The sequence below is a fragment of the Enhydra lutris genome, unplaced genomic scaffold (genome assembly GCF_002288905.1).
Source record: "Enhydra lutris kenyoni isolate GAN:26980312 unplaced genomic scaffold, ASM228890v2 scaffoldscaffold2, whole genome shotgun sequence".
NCBI classification, from domain to species: domain Eukaryota; kingdom Metazoa; phylum Chordata; class Mammalia; order Carnivora; family Mustelidae; genus Enhydra; species Enhydra lutris.
Genome location: NW_019154086.1, coordinates 47,368,079 through 47,383,672, shown reverse-complemented (window position 1 = coordinate 47,383,672; position 15,594 = coordinate 47,368,079). Strand labels below are relative to the sequence as shown.

The following is a 15,594-nucleotide window of genomic DNA, read 5'->3' as shown; positions in this document are numbered from 1 at the left end:
TTATATCGTTTGGTGGCACACAGACTATGTGACAAATATAGCAACACTGTGGTTGTATGATTAAAATACTTGTTAAATAAATAGTAATATTTGCTAAAATTAATTTTTTTAAAGGAGAGGGAATTGTGCATTTGGAATTGTTTTGTCCAAAGAAAGAATTAAAAGCTAGTTGCACACTTCATCCTTTGTTACTTTACAGCTATTTCTTTTTAAGTGAATTTTTTGCCATTATTTTCAAATGTTTTCATTTAAAAAGTTTGTTATCTAAATTTAAAAAATAAAACTCATAAATTCTTCCTGAATAATCTATTTAGGAGTGGCCAATCAGTGGAGGAGCTTGGAACCTTGGAACACAAACATATCCAGAAATTATTATTACTGGGTAAGTGGGATGTGATGTGTGAGTCCACCAATTAATCAACAAAAGATTTTATTGAATTTTTACACTTTCCTATAATTGTGTTCTAGGAAGTACCAGAAATATTATTACTTCCTATATCAACTGACTTCATGCTCTAATATTAGGAATGAAAATAGACATAACAACAGATATGCATGATATTTAAAAGATTATAAGAGGCTGTCCTTATGAGATATGGAACAGATATACTTCTTCCTATTTTTCCCACTAAGTACCACCCAAAGCCCTGGGTATTATGTTAAAAAAAAAAAAACATAAGATGACTGGAAAAGGTGGAGAGAAGTGATGATGTCTAGGGCCCCCCAACACCCCAGAAATGACATGATGGTGAGTTTCTTAGGTTTTCTTTTTGCTCCATATATCCCAGAAATGGAGCTGAAGTACTTGGGAACTTAGAACTGCCAGTGGGCACACACAAAACAATAAAAAAGCCTGCCAAAGGATGAGGTAAGGGGACCTATCAAGACAGAAAACTGTTAAAAAATAATCCAATCACCACAGAAAAATCTATGGCCTAGAACAACCCACTCCACCAGAGGCTAAGAGGGGAGCATCAGTTTCTGACATTGAGCAAAAACTGAATAGGGAACTTTTAACCCCTGCTGGGTGGTAATGAAACCCATCACCTGTACTGTTAGAGGAGATCATGTGGGAACCATAATTCCAAACACCACCCAGCAATAATGAGGAGCCACACATTTTCCTCTTCTCTGGTGACTGCAAGTCTACGAGGAAGGAAAGAAGAAAGATAACAAGGCTGAAAAATCACATAAGGCATAATAGCTGAAAACTTCCTAAATTTGGCAATAGACATGATCCTATAGATTTTCAGAAGTTGAATGAACAAGTAATCTACAAGACCCATCATAGTCAAACTTCTGAACACTGAACACCAAGTAAAAAATCATGAAAACAATGAAACAAATGATGCCTTACTGATAGTGTAAAACCAATTGGATGACAGTGGATTTCTCATCAGAAACCATGGAAGTTAGAAGAAAATCTGATCTGTTTCAAGTGCTGAAATAAAACAACTGATAATCCAGAATCCTATACTTAACAAAAACTCTCACAGCTCATATTCAGGTGGCAAGTCCAACTTGCATCTTCTTTCTTGAGAGGGAAATAGAGAAACAGAATGCACATTCATTGTTCCTCCTTTTCTGGGATATCCCCAAGAGATTTCACTCAGGTGAAACAGAATCTAAAGTACTGATGAAACATGGACACCTGCAGGCAGAGAATAAAAGAGCTCATTGGTTTGTTGAAGCACCAAAAAACTTACAGTGCTGCTGGGAGACAACAGAGTGAGCAAGAGACTACAAGCCACTGATAAAGAAACAGGAAACCTAATTAGGAAATTATATGCACAAGCCCAAAGAAGAAATATCTTCTTTAAGGTTTGAGAAGCCCCCATGATTTCTACCTGGACTGATTGGTGAAGGTCTTCCCCTATACAAAGCCAATTCATAAGAGGTGGCTGTAGTACTAAATCCAAAACAAGATATGACAAGAAGCACAAATAAATAGTGAAATATGGCCCAGTTGAGGAACAAAAAACACCTCCAAGAAGTGACCCTAAAGAAATGGATACCTGTGAATTACCTGACAGTTCAGAATAAGTGTCTTAAAGAAGCTCAATGCATTATAAGTGTACACAGACAACTAAATAAAATCAGGAAAATGATGAGTGAATGAAATGAGAATATTAATAAAGAGCAGCTACAAAAAAGAAACAAAAAGATATTTTGGAGGAAAATACAACAGAAGACTTGATCAGTAGAAAGAATCAGCAAAGTTGAAGATAGGTAATATGAAAATTATCAAGTCAGAAAAACAAAAATGCCTAAAGGACTTACCGAATACCATTAAGTAGATCAATATAAGCACTGTGGAGGTCCCAGCAGGAGAAGAGAGAGAAAAGTTTTCAGCTTTCCAAATCTGAGTAAGGAAATGAACAAATATATTCCAGAACCTCCAAATACACCAATGAAGGTGAACCCAAAGAGGCACATATTGAGATACATCATAATCAAATGGCCAAACACAAGGAAATAATCTTGAAAGCAGCAACAGAAAAGCTACTCATCAGTTATATGGAAACTCCCATAAGATATCAGTGGATTTCTCAGCAGAAACATTTTGGGATAGAGTGACTGGTTTGATATATTCAAAGTGCAAGAAAGAAAAAAAAAAAAACCAGCCTAGAATACTGTATCTGGAAAACTACTTCAAAAATGAAGGAGAAATAAAGAACTTCCAAGACAAAAGCTGAGAATATTTATCACCAATACACTTGCCTTACTAGAACGGCTAAAGGGAGACCTTCAAGTCAAAATGAATGAACACTAGACAGAAAAATAAAGCATAAGAAAATATATAGGCAAAACCAAAATCTTGTAACACAGTATATAATGGTATATAGAGTGATAGTATATAAATAACTTTATATATTTTATATATACCACTTTATATAATGGTAGTATATAAACAACTTTAAATTCAAGTTTAGAATTTATAAGATAAAGCATTTTTAAAAAGCTATATAAAATTGCATCAATAAGAGAAAGGATTAAAATCATATCATTTCAATAGATGCAGAAAAAGTATTTGACAAATACCCATTCATGACAAAAACCCTCTTCAAAGTAGGTTTAGAGAGAACAAACCTCAACATAATAAAGGCCTTATATGGAAAACCCATTCCTGACATCATACTCAATGGTGAAAAACAGAAATTTTCCCCTAAGATCAGGAACAAAACAGGGATGTCCACTGTGACCACTTTTATTCAATATAGTATTGGAAGTCTTAGCCACAGAAACTAGACAACATCAAGAAATAAAGGGCATCCAAATTGGTAAGGAAGAAATAAAACTCACTATTAGTAGATGCCTTGATACTATACAGAGAATACCCAAAAGACTCCACCCAAAAACTACTAGAACTGATAAACGAATTCACAGGATACAGTATCAATGTACAGAAATCTACTGCATTCCTATATACTAATAAAGAAGCAGCAGAAAGTGAAATTAAGAAAACAATCCCGTATATAATTGCACCAAAACCAACAAAATATCTAGGAATAAACTCAGCCAAAGAGGTGAAAGATCTATATTCTGAAAAGTTTAAAACACTGATGAAAGAAAGCCAAGATGACACAAAGAAATGGAAGGACAGTCTCTGTTCATGGATTGGAAGAGCAAATATTGTTGAAATGTTTTTACTACCCAAAGCAATTTACAGATTTAATTCAATCCCTACCAAAATACCAACATCATTTTTCACAGAGTTAGAACAAACAATCCTAAAATTTGTGTGGAACCACAAAAGACTTTGAATATCAAAAGCAATCTTGAAAAAGAAAAACAAACTGGAAGTTTCACAATTCCAGATATTAAGTCACATTACAAAGTGATAATAATCAGGGGCACCTGGGTGGCTCAGTGGGTTAAGCCTCTGCCTTCAGCTCAGGTCATGATCTCAGGGTCCTGGGATCAAGTCCCACATCGGGCTCTCTGCTCTGTGGGGAGCCTGCTTCCTCCTCTCTCTCTCTCTCTGCTTGCCTCTCTGCCCACTTGTGATCTCTCTCTGTCAAATAAATAAAATCTTAAAAAAAAAAACAAAACAAAGTGATAGTAATCAAAACAGTATGGTACTGACATAAAAATAGACACATAGATCAGTGGAACAGAACAACAACAACAAAAACAAAAAAATCCACAATTCTTTGGTCAACAAGTCTTCAACAAAAGAATGAATATACAACGGGAAAAATTCTCTTCAACAAATGGTATTGGGAAAACTAGACATCCACATGCAAAAGAAACTGGACTTTTTTTCGCCATTCACAAAAATAAACTCAAAATAGATTAAATACCTACATGTAAGACCTGCAACCATAAAAATCCTTGAAGGGAGTACAGGCAGTAATCTGACATCAGCCATAGCAATTTTTTCTAGACATGTCTCCTGAGACAAAGGAAACAAAATAAAAATGAAACTGTTGGGATTATATCAACATAAAAAGCTCTGCACAGCGAAGGAAACAACCAATAAAACAAAAGAAGCAACTTATAGGAGAAGATATTTGCAAGTGACATATCTGATAAAGGGTTAGTATCCAAAATATATAAAGAAATTATACAACTCAATACCCTTCAAAACAATCCAATTTAAAAATGGGCTGAAGACATGAACAAGCATTTCTTTGAAGAAAACATACAGATGGCAAATATCACTCATCATCAGAGAAATACAAAGCAAAACTATAAAGAGACGTCACCTCACACCTGTCAGAATGGCTAAAATTAACAACACAAGAAAGAAAAATTGTTGCCAAGGATGTGGAGGAAAAGGACCCCTAAGGCACTGTTAGTGGGAATGTTATCTGGTGAAGCCACTCTGGAAAACAGTATGGAGGTTCCTCAAAAATATTAAAAATAGAACTATCCTATAATCCAGTAATTGCACTACTGGGTATTTACCCTCAAAAAACAAAAACATTAATTCAAGAGATACATGAACCTGTATGGTTATTGTAAATAATACTACAGAAAACAAACTATGGAAGCAGCTCAAGTGTCCATTGATAGATGAATAAACAGAGAAGATGTAGTATATATACAAGGGAATATTACTCAGCTATAAATGATAATGAAATCTTGCCATTAGCAACAACATTAGGGTAGAGTTAGAGAGTATAATGCTCAGTGAAATAAGTCAGAGAAGGCAAATACCATATAAGTTCATTCATAGGTGGAATTTAAGGGAAAAAAAAACTAGCAAAGAAAAAAGAAACAAAACAAGAAACAGATTCTTTACAGAGAACAAACTGATCATTACCAGAGGGATGGGGTGATGGGTGATACAGGGTATGGGGCTTAAAGAGTACACTTATTTGTGGAGCATAACAAATAGCATGGAGGACAAGGGGAGTTAGAGAGGAGAAGGGAGTTGAGGGAAATTGGAAGGGGAAGTGAACCATGAGATGCTGGGTGGTAATGAAACCCATCACCTGTACTGTTAGAGGAGATCATGTGGGAACCATAATTCCAAACACCACCCAGCAATAATGAGGAGCCACACATTTTCCTCTTCTCTGGTGACTGCAAGTCTACGAGGAAGGAAAGAAGAAAGATAACAAGGCTGAAAAATCACATAAGGCATAATAGCTGAAAACTTCCTAAATTTGGCAATAGACATGATCCTATAGATTTTCAGAAGTTGAATGAACAAGTAATCTACAAGACCCATCATAGTCAAACTTCTGAACACTGAACACCAAGTAAAAAATCATGAAAACAATGAAACAAATGATGCCTTACTGATAGTGTAAAACCAATTGGATGACAGTGGATTTCTCATCAGAAACCATGGAAGTTAGAAGAAAATCTGATCTGTTTCAAGTGCTGAAATAAAACAACTGATAATCCAGAATCCTATACTTAACAAAAACTCTCACAGCTCATATTCAGGTGGCAAGTCCAACTTGCATCTTCTTTCTTGAGAGGGAAATAGAGAAACAGAATGCACATTCATTGTTCCTCCTTTTCTGGGATATCCCCAAGAGATTTCACTCAGGTGAAACAGAATCTAAAGTACTGATGAAACATGGACACCTGCAGGCAGAGAATAAAAGAGCTCATTGGTTTGTTGAAGCACCAAAAAACTTACAGTGCTGCTGGGAGACAACAGAGTGAGCAAGAGACTACAAGCCACTGATAAAGAAACAGGAAACCTAATTAGGAAATTATATGCACAAGCCCAAAGAAGAAATATCTTCTTTAAGGTTTGAGAAGCCCCCATGATTTCTACCTGGACTGATTGGTGAAGGTCTTCCCCTATACAAAGCCAATTCATAAGAGGTGGCTGTAGTACTAAATCCAAAACAAGATATGACAAGAAGCACAAATAAATAGTGAAATATGGCCCAGTTGAGGAACAAAAAACACCTCCAAGAAGTGACCCTAAAGAAATGGATACCTGTGAATTACCTGACAGTTCAGAATAAGTGTCTTAAAGAAGCTCAATGCATTATAAGTGTACACAGACAACTAAATAAAATCAGGAAAATGATGAGTGAATGAAATGAGAATATTAATAAAGAGCAGCTACAAAAAAGAAACAAAAAGATATTTTGGAGGAAAATACAACAGAAGACTTGATCAGTAGAAAGAATCAGCAAAGTTGAAGATAGGTAATATGAAAATTATCAAGTCAGAAAAACAAAAATGCCTAAAGGACTTACCGAATACCATTAAGTAGATCAATATAAGCACTGTGGAGGTCCCAGCAGGAGAAGAGAGAGAAAAGTTTTCAGCTTTCCAAATCTGAGTAAGGAAATGAACAAATATATTCCAGAACCTCCAAATACACCAATGAAGGTGAACCCAAAGAGGCACATATTGAGATACATCATAATCAAATGGCCAAACACAAGGAAATAATCTTGAAAGCAGCAACAGAAAAGCTACTCATCAGTTATATGGAAACTCCCATAAGATATCAGTGGATTTCTCAGCAGAAACATTTTGGGATAGAGTGACTGGTTTGATATATTCAAAGTGCAAGAAAGAAAAAAAAAAAAACCAGCCTAGAATACTGTATCTGGAAAACTACTTCAAAAATGAAGGAGAAATAAAGAACTTCCAAGACAAAAGCTGAGAATATTTATCACCAATACACTTGCCTTACTAGAACGGCTAAAGGGAGACCTTCAAGTCAAAATGAATGAACACTAGACAGAAAAATAAAGCATAAGAAAATATATAGGCAAAACCAAAATCTTGTAACACAGTATATAATGGTATATAGAGTGATAGTATATAAATAACTTTATATATTTTATATATACCACTTTATATAATGGTAGTATATAAACAACTTTAAATTCAAGTTTAGAATTTATAAGATAAAGCATTTTTAAAAAGCTATATAAAATTGCATCAATAAGAGAAAGGATTAAAATCATATCATTTCAATAGATGCAGAAAAAGTATTTGACAAATACCCATTCATGACAAAAACCCTCTTCAAAGTAGGTTTAGAGAGAACAAACCTCAACATAATAAAGGCCTTATATGGAAAACCCATTCCTGACATCATACTCAATGGTGAAAAACAGAAATTTTCCCCTAAGATCAGGAACAAAACAGGGATGTCCACTGTGACCACTTTTATTCAATATAGTATTGGAAGTCTTAGCCACAGAAACTAGACAACATCAAGAAATAAAGGGCATCCAAATTGGTAAGGAAGAAATAAAACTCACTATTAGTAGATGCCTTGATACTATACAGAGAATACCCAAAAGACTCCACCCAAAAACTACTAGAACTGATAAACGAATTCACAGGATACAGTATCAATGTACAGAAATCTACTGCATTCCTATATACTAATAAAGAAGCAGCAGAAAGTGAAATTAAGAAAACAATCCCGTATATAATTGCACCAAAACCAACAAAATATCTAGGAATAAACTCAGCCAAAGAGGTGAAAGATCTATATTCTGAAAAGTTTAAAACACTGATGAAAGAAAGCCAAGATGACACAAAGAAATGGAAGGACAGTCTCTGTTCATGGATTGGAAGAGCAAATATTGTTGAAATGTTTTTACTACCCAAAGCAATTTACAGATTTAATTCAATCCCTACCAAAATACCAACATCATTTTTCACAGAGTTAGAACAAACAATCCTAAAATTTGTGTGGAACCACAAAAGACTTTGAATATCAAAAGCAATCTTGAAAAAGAAAAACAAACTGGAAGTTTCACAATTCCAGATATTAAGTCACATTACAAAGTGATAATAATCAGGGGCACCTGGGTGGCTCAGTGGGTTAAGCCTCTGCCTTCAGCTCAGGTCATGATCTCAGGGTCCTGGGATCAAGTCCCACATCGGGCTCTCTGCTCTGTGGGGAGCCTGCTTCCTCCTCTCTCTCTCTCTCTGCTTGCCTCTCTGCCCACTTGTGATCTCTCTCTGTCAAATAAATAAAATCTTAAAAAAAAAAACAAAACAAAGTGATAGTAATCAAAACAGTATGGTACTGACATAAAAATAGACACATAGATCAGTGGAACAGAACAACAACAACAAAAACAAAAAAATCCACAATTCTTTGGTCAACAAGTCTTCAACAAAAGAATGAATATACAACGGGAAAAATTCTCTTCAACAAATGGTATTGGGAAAACTAGACATCCACATGCAAAAGAAACTGGACTTTTTTTCGCCATTCACAAAAATAAACTCAAAATAGATTAAATACCTACATGTAAGACCTGCAACCATAAAAATCCTTGAAGGGAGTACAGGCAGTAATCTGACATCAGCCATAGCAATTTTTTCTAGACATGTCTCCTGAGACAAAGGAAACAAAATAAAAATGAAACTGTTGGGATTATATCAACATAAAAAGCTCTGCACAGCGAAGGAAACAACCAATAAAACAAAAGAAGCAACTTATAGGAGAAGATATTTGCAAGTGACATATCTGATAAAGGGTTAGTATCCAAAATATATAAAGAAATTATACAACTCAATACCCTTCAAAACAATCCAATTTAAAAATGGGCTGAAGACATGAACAAGCATTTCTTTGAAGAAAACATACAGATGGCAAATATCACTCATCATCAGAGAAATACAAAGCAAAACTATAAAGAGACGTCACCTCACACCTGTCAGAATGGCTAAAATTAACAACACAAGAAAGAAAAATTGTTGCCAAGGATGTGGAGGAAAAGGACCCCTAAGGCACTGTTAGTGGGAATGTTATCTGGTGAAGCCACTCTGGAAAACAGTATGGAGGTTCCTCAAAAATATTAAAAATAGAACTATCCTATAATCCAGTAATTGCACTACTGGGTATTTACCCTCAAAAAACAAAAACATTAATTCAAGAGATACATGAACCTGTATGGTTATTGTAAATAATACTACAGAAAACAAACTATGGAAGCAGCTCAAGTGTCCATTGATAGATGAATAAACAGAGAAGATGTAGTATATATACAAGGGAATATTACTCAGCTATAAATGATAATGAAATCTTGCCATTAGCAACAACATTAGGGTAGAGTTAGAGAGTATAATGCTCAGTGAAATAAGTCAGAGAAGGCAAATACCATATAAGTTCATTCATAGGTGGAATTTAAGGGAAAAAAAAACTAGCAAAGAAAAAAGAAACAAAACAAGAAACAGATTCTTTACAGAGAACAAACTGATCATTACCAGAGGGATGGGGTGATGGGTGATACAGGGTATGGGGCTTAAAGAGTACACTTATTTGTGGAGCATAACAAATAGCATGGAGGACAAGGGGAGTTAGAGAGGAGAAGGGAGTTGAGGGAAATTGGAAGGGGAAGTGAACCATGAGAGACTATGGACTCCGAAAAACAATCTGAGGGGTTTGAAGGGGCGGGGGGTGGGAGGTTGGGGGAACCAGGTGGTGGGTATTGGAGAGGGCACGGATTGCATGGAGCACTGGGTGTGGTGCAAAAACAATGAATACTGTTACGCTGAAAATAAATTTTAAAAATTAAAAAAAAAGAGTACACTTAGTATGAAAAAAATAAATTGATAAACTACATAAAACTATGTTAACATTTAAAAAATTTAAAAAGATGTAATTTGTGACATTGGTAAAGCATAAAATGAAAGGGGAATTGTAAAGGAGTAGTTTTTTAATGCAAATGAAGTTAACTTGGTATCTGTTTAAAATAGATTGGTATAATTATAAAATCTCTTATGTAATACACATGGTAATCACAAAGAAAATCCCCGTAGAATATGTACAAAAGAAAATGAGAACAGAATCAAAGCATGTCACTATAAAAAAATCAATGAAACAAAAAGGAAGGTAGAAAGAGAGAAAATGTAGGACAAAATAAATACAAGATAGAAAGAATATAATTTTAAAATGACAATAATAATTTCTTCCTTGTCAGTGATTTCATTAAAAATAAATGGATTAATTCCCAAAGCAAGTGGTTGTTATGTATTAAAAAATGGAAAGGATCCAACTATATGCTGTCTACAGAAATTCACTTCAGGTATAAGGACATACATAGGCTGAGAGTGAAAGGATGGAAAAATGTATTTTGTACAAATGCTATCCAAAAGAGAGCAGGAATGACCTTACTTAATTAGGAAAAAATATACTTTAACAAAAAAAAATTGTCATAAGAGACAAAGAAGTACAATTGTATAATGATAAAATGACCAATTCACCAGAAAGAAATAGAAGTTGTAAATATATATGTATGGATTGTTTTCTTAATTTAATCCCTCTAAGATCAAGATTCTAAGATCAGAAGATCACTCACTTCTATTCAACAGAATACTAGAAAATCTATCCAGAGCAAAACATAAGAAAAATAAAGAACACCCAAATAAAGAGCACCCAAGAAAAGAAGAATTAAAGTAATTTCTATTTGTAGAAGACATGATCTTGTATGAAGAATTGATAAATTTACACACACACACATACACACACACTGTTGAACTTACAACAAAATCCAGAAATTTTGCAGGCTACAAAGTCAAAACAAAATCAGTTACATTTCTGTACACTGACAATGAACAATATGACAGGAAATTAAGAAAACAATCCCATTTACAACAGCATGAAAAGGAATTTAAAATTTAGTAATTAAACTTAACCAAGTAAGCAAACTCTTAATAATGAAAACCACAAACATTGAAGAAAGAAATTAGAGACACAAATTAATGGAAAGATACCACATGTTCATAGACTGGAAGACTTAATACTGTTAAAATGTTCATACTACACACGGTGATTTACAGATTCAGATTAAATCATTATCAAAATCCCCATGGTGTATTTTGCAGACATTTAAAAAAAATCCTAAAATTAACATGGAATCTCAGAGGACCACAAATATCCACAACAATCCTGAGAAAGACAAGGAAAGCTAGAGTCTTCACACTTCCTGGATTCAACACATGATAATTAAAACATAATACAAAGTAATCAAAACAGAATTATATTGGCACATATATATATAGACATATATAGACCTATAAACATAGACAAACATATAAACCTTTGGAACAGAATAGATAACTCATAAATAAATTGTCATCTATATGGTCAGATCTTTGATAAAGTTACCAAGGCTATCCAGTGGGGAAAGGATAGTGTCTCCAACAGATGATGTTGAGAAAATAGAATTTGCACATGTAAAAGAATAAAAATGGATTTACCTTATGCCAAATACAAAAATCAACTGAAAATGGAAAATCCTAAATGTAAAACATGAAACTATAAAACTCCTGAAAGAAAACATAGGAGAAATTTTCATGATATTGGATTTGGCAATTATTTCTTGGTTGTAACACCAAAAACACAGGTAACAAAAGCAAAAATAGACAAATGGGACTACCTCGAGCTTAAAAACTTCTGTGAAGCAAAGGAAACAATCAACAGAGGAGAAACACAACCTATGGAATGGGAAAAGATATTTGCAAAGCATATATCTGATAAGGGATTAATATTCAGAATATAAAGAACTCCTACAGCTCAAGAGGAAAAAAAATCCAATTAAAAACGGGCAAAAGACTTAAATAGGTATGTCCCCAAAGAAGATACACAAATGGCTAACAAGCATATGAAAAGCTGCTCAAAATCACTTCTCATTAGGGGTGTCTGGGTGGCTCAGTGGGTTAAGCCTCTGCCTTCAGGTCATGATCTCAGGGTCCTGGGATCGAGCCCCCCATTGGGCTTTCTGCTCAGTGGGGAGCCTTCTTCCCCCTCTCTCTCTGCCTGCCTCTCTGCCTGCTTGTGATCTCTCTGTCAAATTAAATAAATAAATAAATAAATAAATAGAAAAAGAAATGATTATACAAAATCACTACTCATTAGAGAAATACAAATGAAAACCACAATATCACTTTATACCTGTCAAGATGGCACTATAAAATAACAACAAAAAAATAGAGTTAACAAAGATGAGGAGAAATTGGAAACTTTGTGCACTGGTAGTTGGAATCTAAAATGGTATAGACATTATCAAAAACAGTATTATGTATCCTCAATAATGAAAAGTAGAATTACCTTGTGGCCCAGCAATCCCACTTCTAGCTAGATATTCACAAGAATTGTAAAGGTTCATTGCAGCATTATTCACAGTAGCATTGAGGGGGAAGCAACCTCAATAACCATCAAAAGATAAATAGGTTTTTAAAAGTATTACATACAATAGAATATTATTCAATTCAGCCTTTTATAATAGAAAGAAATCTTTTTATGTTACAACATGGATGAACCTTAGGGATATTATGCTCAGTGAAATAAGCCAATCTCAAAAGAACAAATACTGCATGGTTGCCAGCTGAACAGCACTAATTAAAAAACAAACAAACAAAAAAAACTAAACTAAACTAAAGGGAATGTTTTAGGTAGAAGGAAAACAATCCTAACTAATTAAAATACAGAAATTAAATAAGAACAATGGGAAAATTGTAGGAATAAATTTAAATAAATATTGAATTTTTAGAAGAATAATATGTGTTGGTAAAAGTATTAAAATGTTTAATAATTTTAATAGTATTGCAATGAAAATGAAAATAAATCATAATAGCACAAAATATGGGAGAGGAAAATTGAAATAAAATATTTAATGTTTTTGTTTTGTCTGGGAAAATGTAAATTTACCAGGGTAATTTTGGGTCAACTATTTAAGGATCGATTTTATGATATTTGTGGTAATCACCAAAATAATAGTATGCTATTATGATGCTCAAAAACTAATAGAATAATAATTTTAATGTGATTAATCCTTATAAGGACAGAAAGGAAAGAGAAAGAAAACACAGCAGGTTAGGCAAATGGAAAATAATTGTGAGGTTGGTAGAATTAATCCACATATATCATTATTTACACTAAATATAATTTGACTGAATTCTCCAATTATAAAACAAAGATGGTCGGTTTGAATAAAAAACAAAACCAAATTCTAAGCTGCTTACAAGAGACACATTAAATATATGCATAGCAAAAATGTTAAAGTAAATGTATGAAAAATTATACTATGTAAATAATTCAAAATGCTGGTGTAGAAAACTTCTATCACTTTTCCATGCAAGTTGAAGCAACATCCTTTTATTAACTCAGATTTCCATAGGTCAGATATCTGACTCTGCATGATTGGGATTTCTTTTTTTTTTTTTTTTAAGATTTTATTTATTTGACAGAGATCACAAGTAGGCAGATAGGCAGGCAGAGAGAGAGAGAGGAAGGGAAGCAGGCTCCCCGCTGAGCAGAGAGCCCGATGTGGGGCTCGATCCCAGGACCCTGAGATCATGACCCGAGCCGAAGGCAGAGGCTTTAACTCACTGAGCCACCCAGGTGCCCCTGCATGATTGGGATTTCTACTGAAGGTATCATGAGACTGAAATCAAGAAGTCAGCCAAGCTGAGTTGTTACTGGGGACACAAGGAAAATGGATTTGCTTCTAAATGTATTCTTTCTGTTGATGGGGTATCTGCGTGGCTGTCAGTTAAGAGACACACTCCTGATTTCGACTCAGATCAGGATCTCTCAGGGTCCTAAGATTGAGCTCCAGGCTGAGCATGGAGCCTGATTAAGATTCTCTCTCTCTCTGCCCAGCTTATTTGTGCACAGTATAAGCTTTCTCTTTCTCTCTCTCTTGTCTCTCTAAAATGAAATCAAGAGGTCAGCCAGACTGAGTTGTCATTAGAGGCTCCGAAGGAATACAAATTTGCTTCCAAACACATTATTTTTGTTGAAAGGAATTAGTTCCTTGTTGTTGTAGGATTAATATCCCCATTTATTTCCTTGGTCATCAGTGCGGGTCATCTGAGCTCCCAGAGACTGCATGCATTCCTTGCCATGTGGCTTTCCCATTTTCAAGCCAGTGACAATGCTTCTAGTACTTCTTATGTTCAAATCTCAGAATTATTTTTATCTTTAACCTCTATACCTACATTTATAGGGATCATGTGATCAGGTCAAGTCCATTCAATAGTCTCCCTTCTTAAAGTCTACTCATAGGAATGATATATTCTCTATTACAGTCACAGTCCCAGAGATTATACAGGATTATCCTGGGAGACAGGAATCCTAGGGAACATTTTAGAATTCTGCCTACCACAGTTTAATTTAAAGCAAGAAGTATTACTAAAGTTGAAAGGTACTATTTCAAAATAAAACAATGAATCCACCAAGATTTTGAATTCAGAGCCTCAAGCAAAAATTGATAGAAAGGATAGATAATTTTGCAATAAATGAAAGAAATTATTACAAACCTTTCTCTGCAGGTGATTTAAAAGTCATAAAAGAATGCATAATAAGTTTTGAACAGAAATAATAACTAACTTAATGGATATATTTGAAACATTAAACTACAACTCAAGAATGTACATTTTTTTTCCAATGCACATGGGATACAGACCAAAACTGATCATATGCAGGGTCATAAGTGCCAATAAATGTCAAAAAATTATAATAATTATATCGAATGTTCTCTGACCACAGGGGAATTAAACTTGAAATCAATGACAAAAATATATAAAGGAAATAATCTTTTAAAATCAAGCAATTTACCTCCAACTAACTTCGTTGTTAATGAAGAAATCACAATAAAATTTTTAAAAATATCTCAAACAAGAAGAGAGTGAAAATAAACATATCATTATATATGGATACATATAAATTTATGTTTAGAGGTAAACATTCCCATAACTATATGTTACTTAAAAAAAAAGACTAAAATTCAATTATCTAATTACCCTTGAGTTAAAAATATCAAAATTGTCCTCCCCAAAATAAAAAAGAAAATAATGATATTAAGGAAAAAATTAATGAAATAGAAAAGAAATGTTCAATAGCAAATATCAAAAAAATTGTTTGTTTATGGAAATAAGTTGGTGAAGTTTTGTAAGATTGTCAGAAGAAATAAGAGGACATCAAGATTAAAAAAGGATTCACTACTACTTACCATCAATTAAAAGATAATAGGATAGTTATGATCAACTCTATAGTAGTAAAATTTAAGAGATAATACTATAAAAAATACAACCTAATATATCTGGCTCTAGAAGAAACAGAAAATATGAATATTCATATATCTATTAAAAAATAGAATTAAAATTAAAAACTGTTCACATAGACAACCTTGG

The 15,594-nt window shown here is 33.8% G+C and overlaps 1 protein-coding gene across 1 annotated transcript in view; it reads left to right on the top strand.

The window, feature by feature from the left end:
- LOC111150096 (syntaxin binding protein 5 like) overlaps positions 1-15,594 on the top strand; it is a 416,035-nt gene that overhangs the window by 254,181 nt on the left and 146,260 nt on the right. Inside the window, exon 14 of the mRNA XM_022507443.1 lies at positions 315-382. Within this exon, the coding sequence (XP_022363151.1) occupies positions 315-382 (68 nt within the window). The remainder of the gene's footprint in view (positions 1-314; positions 383-15,594) is intronic.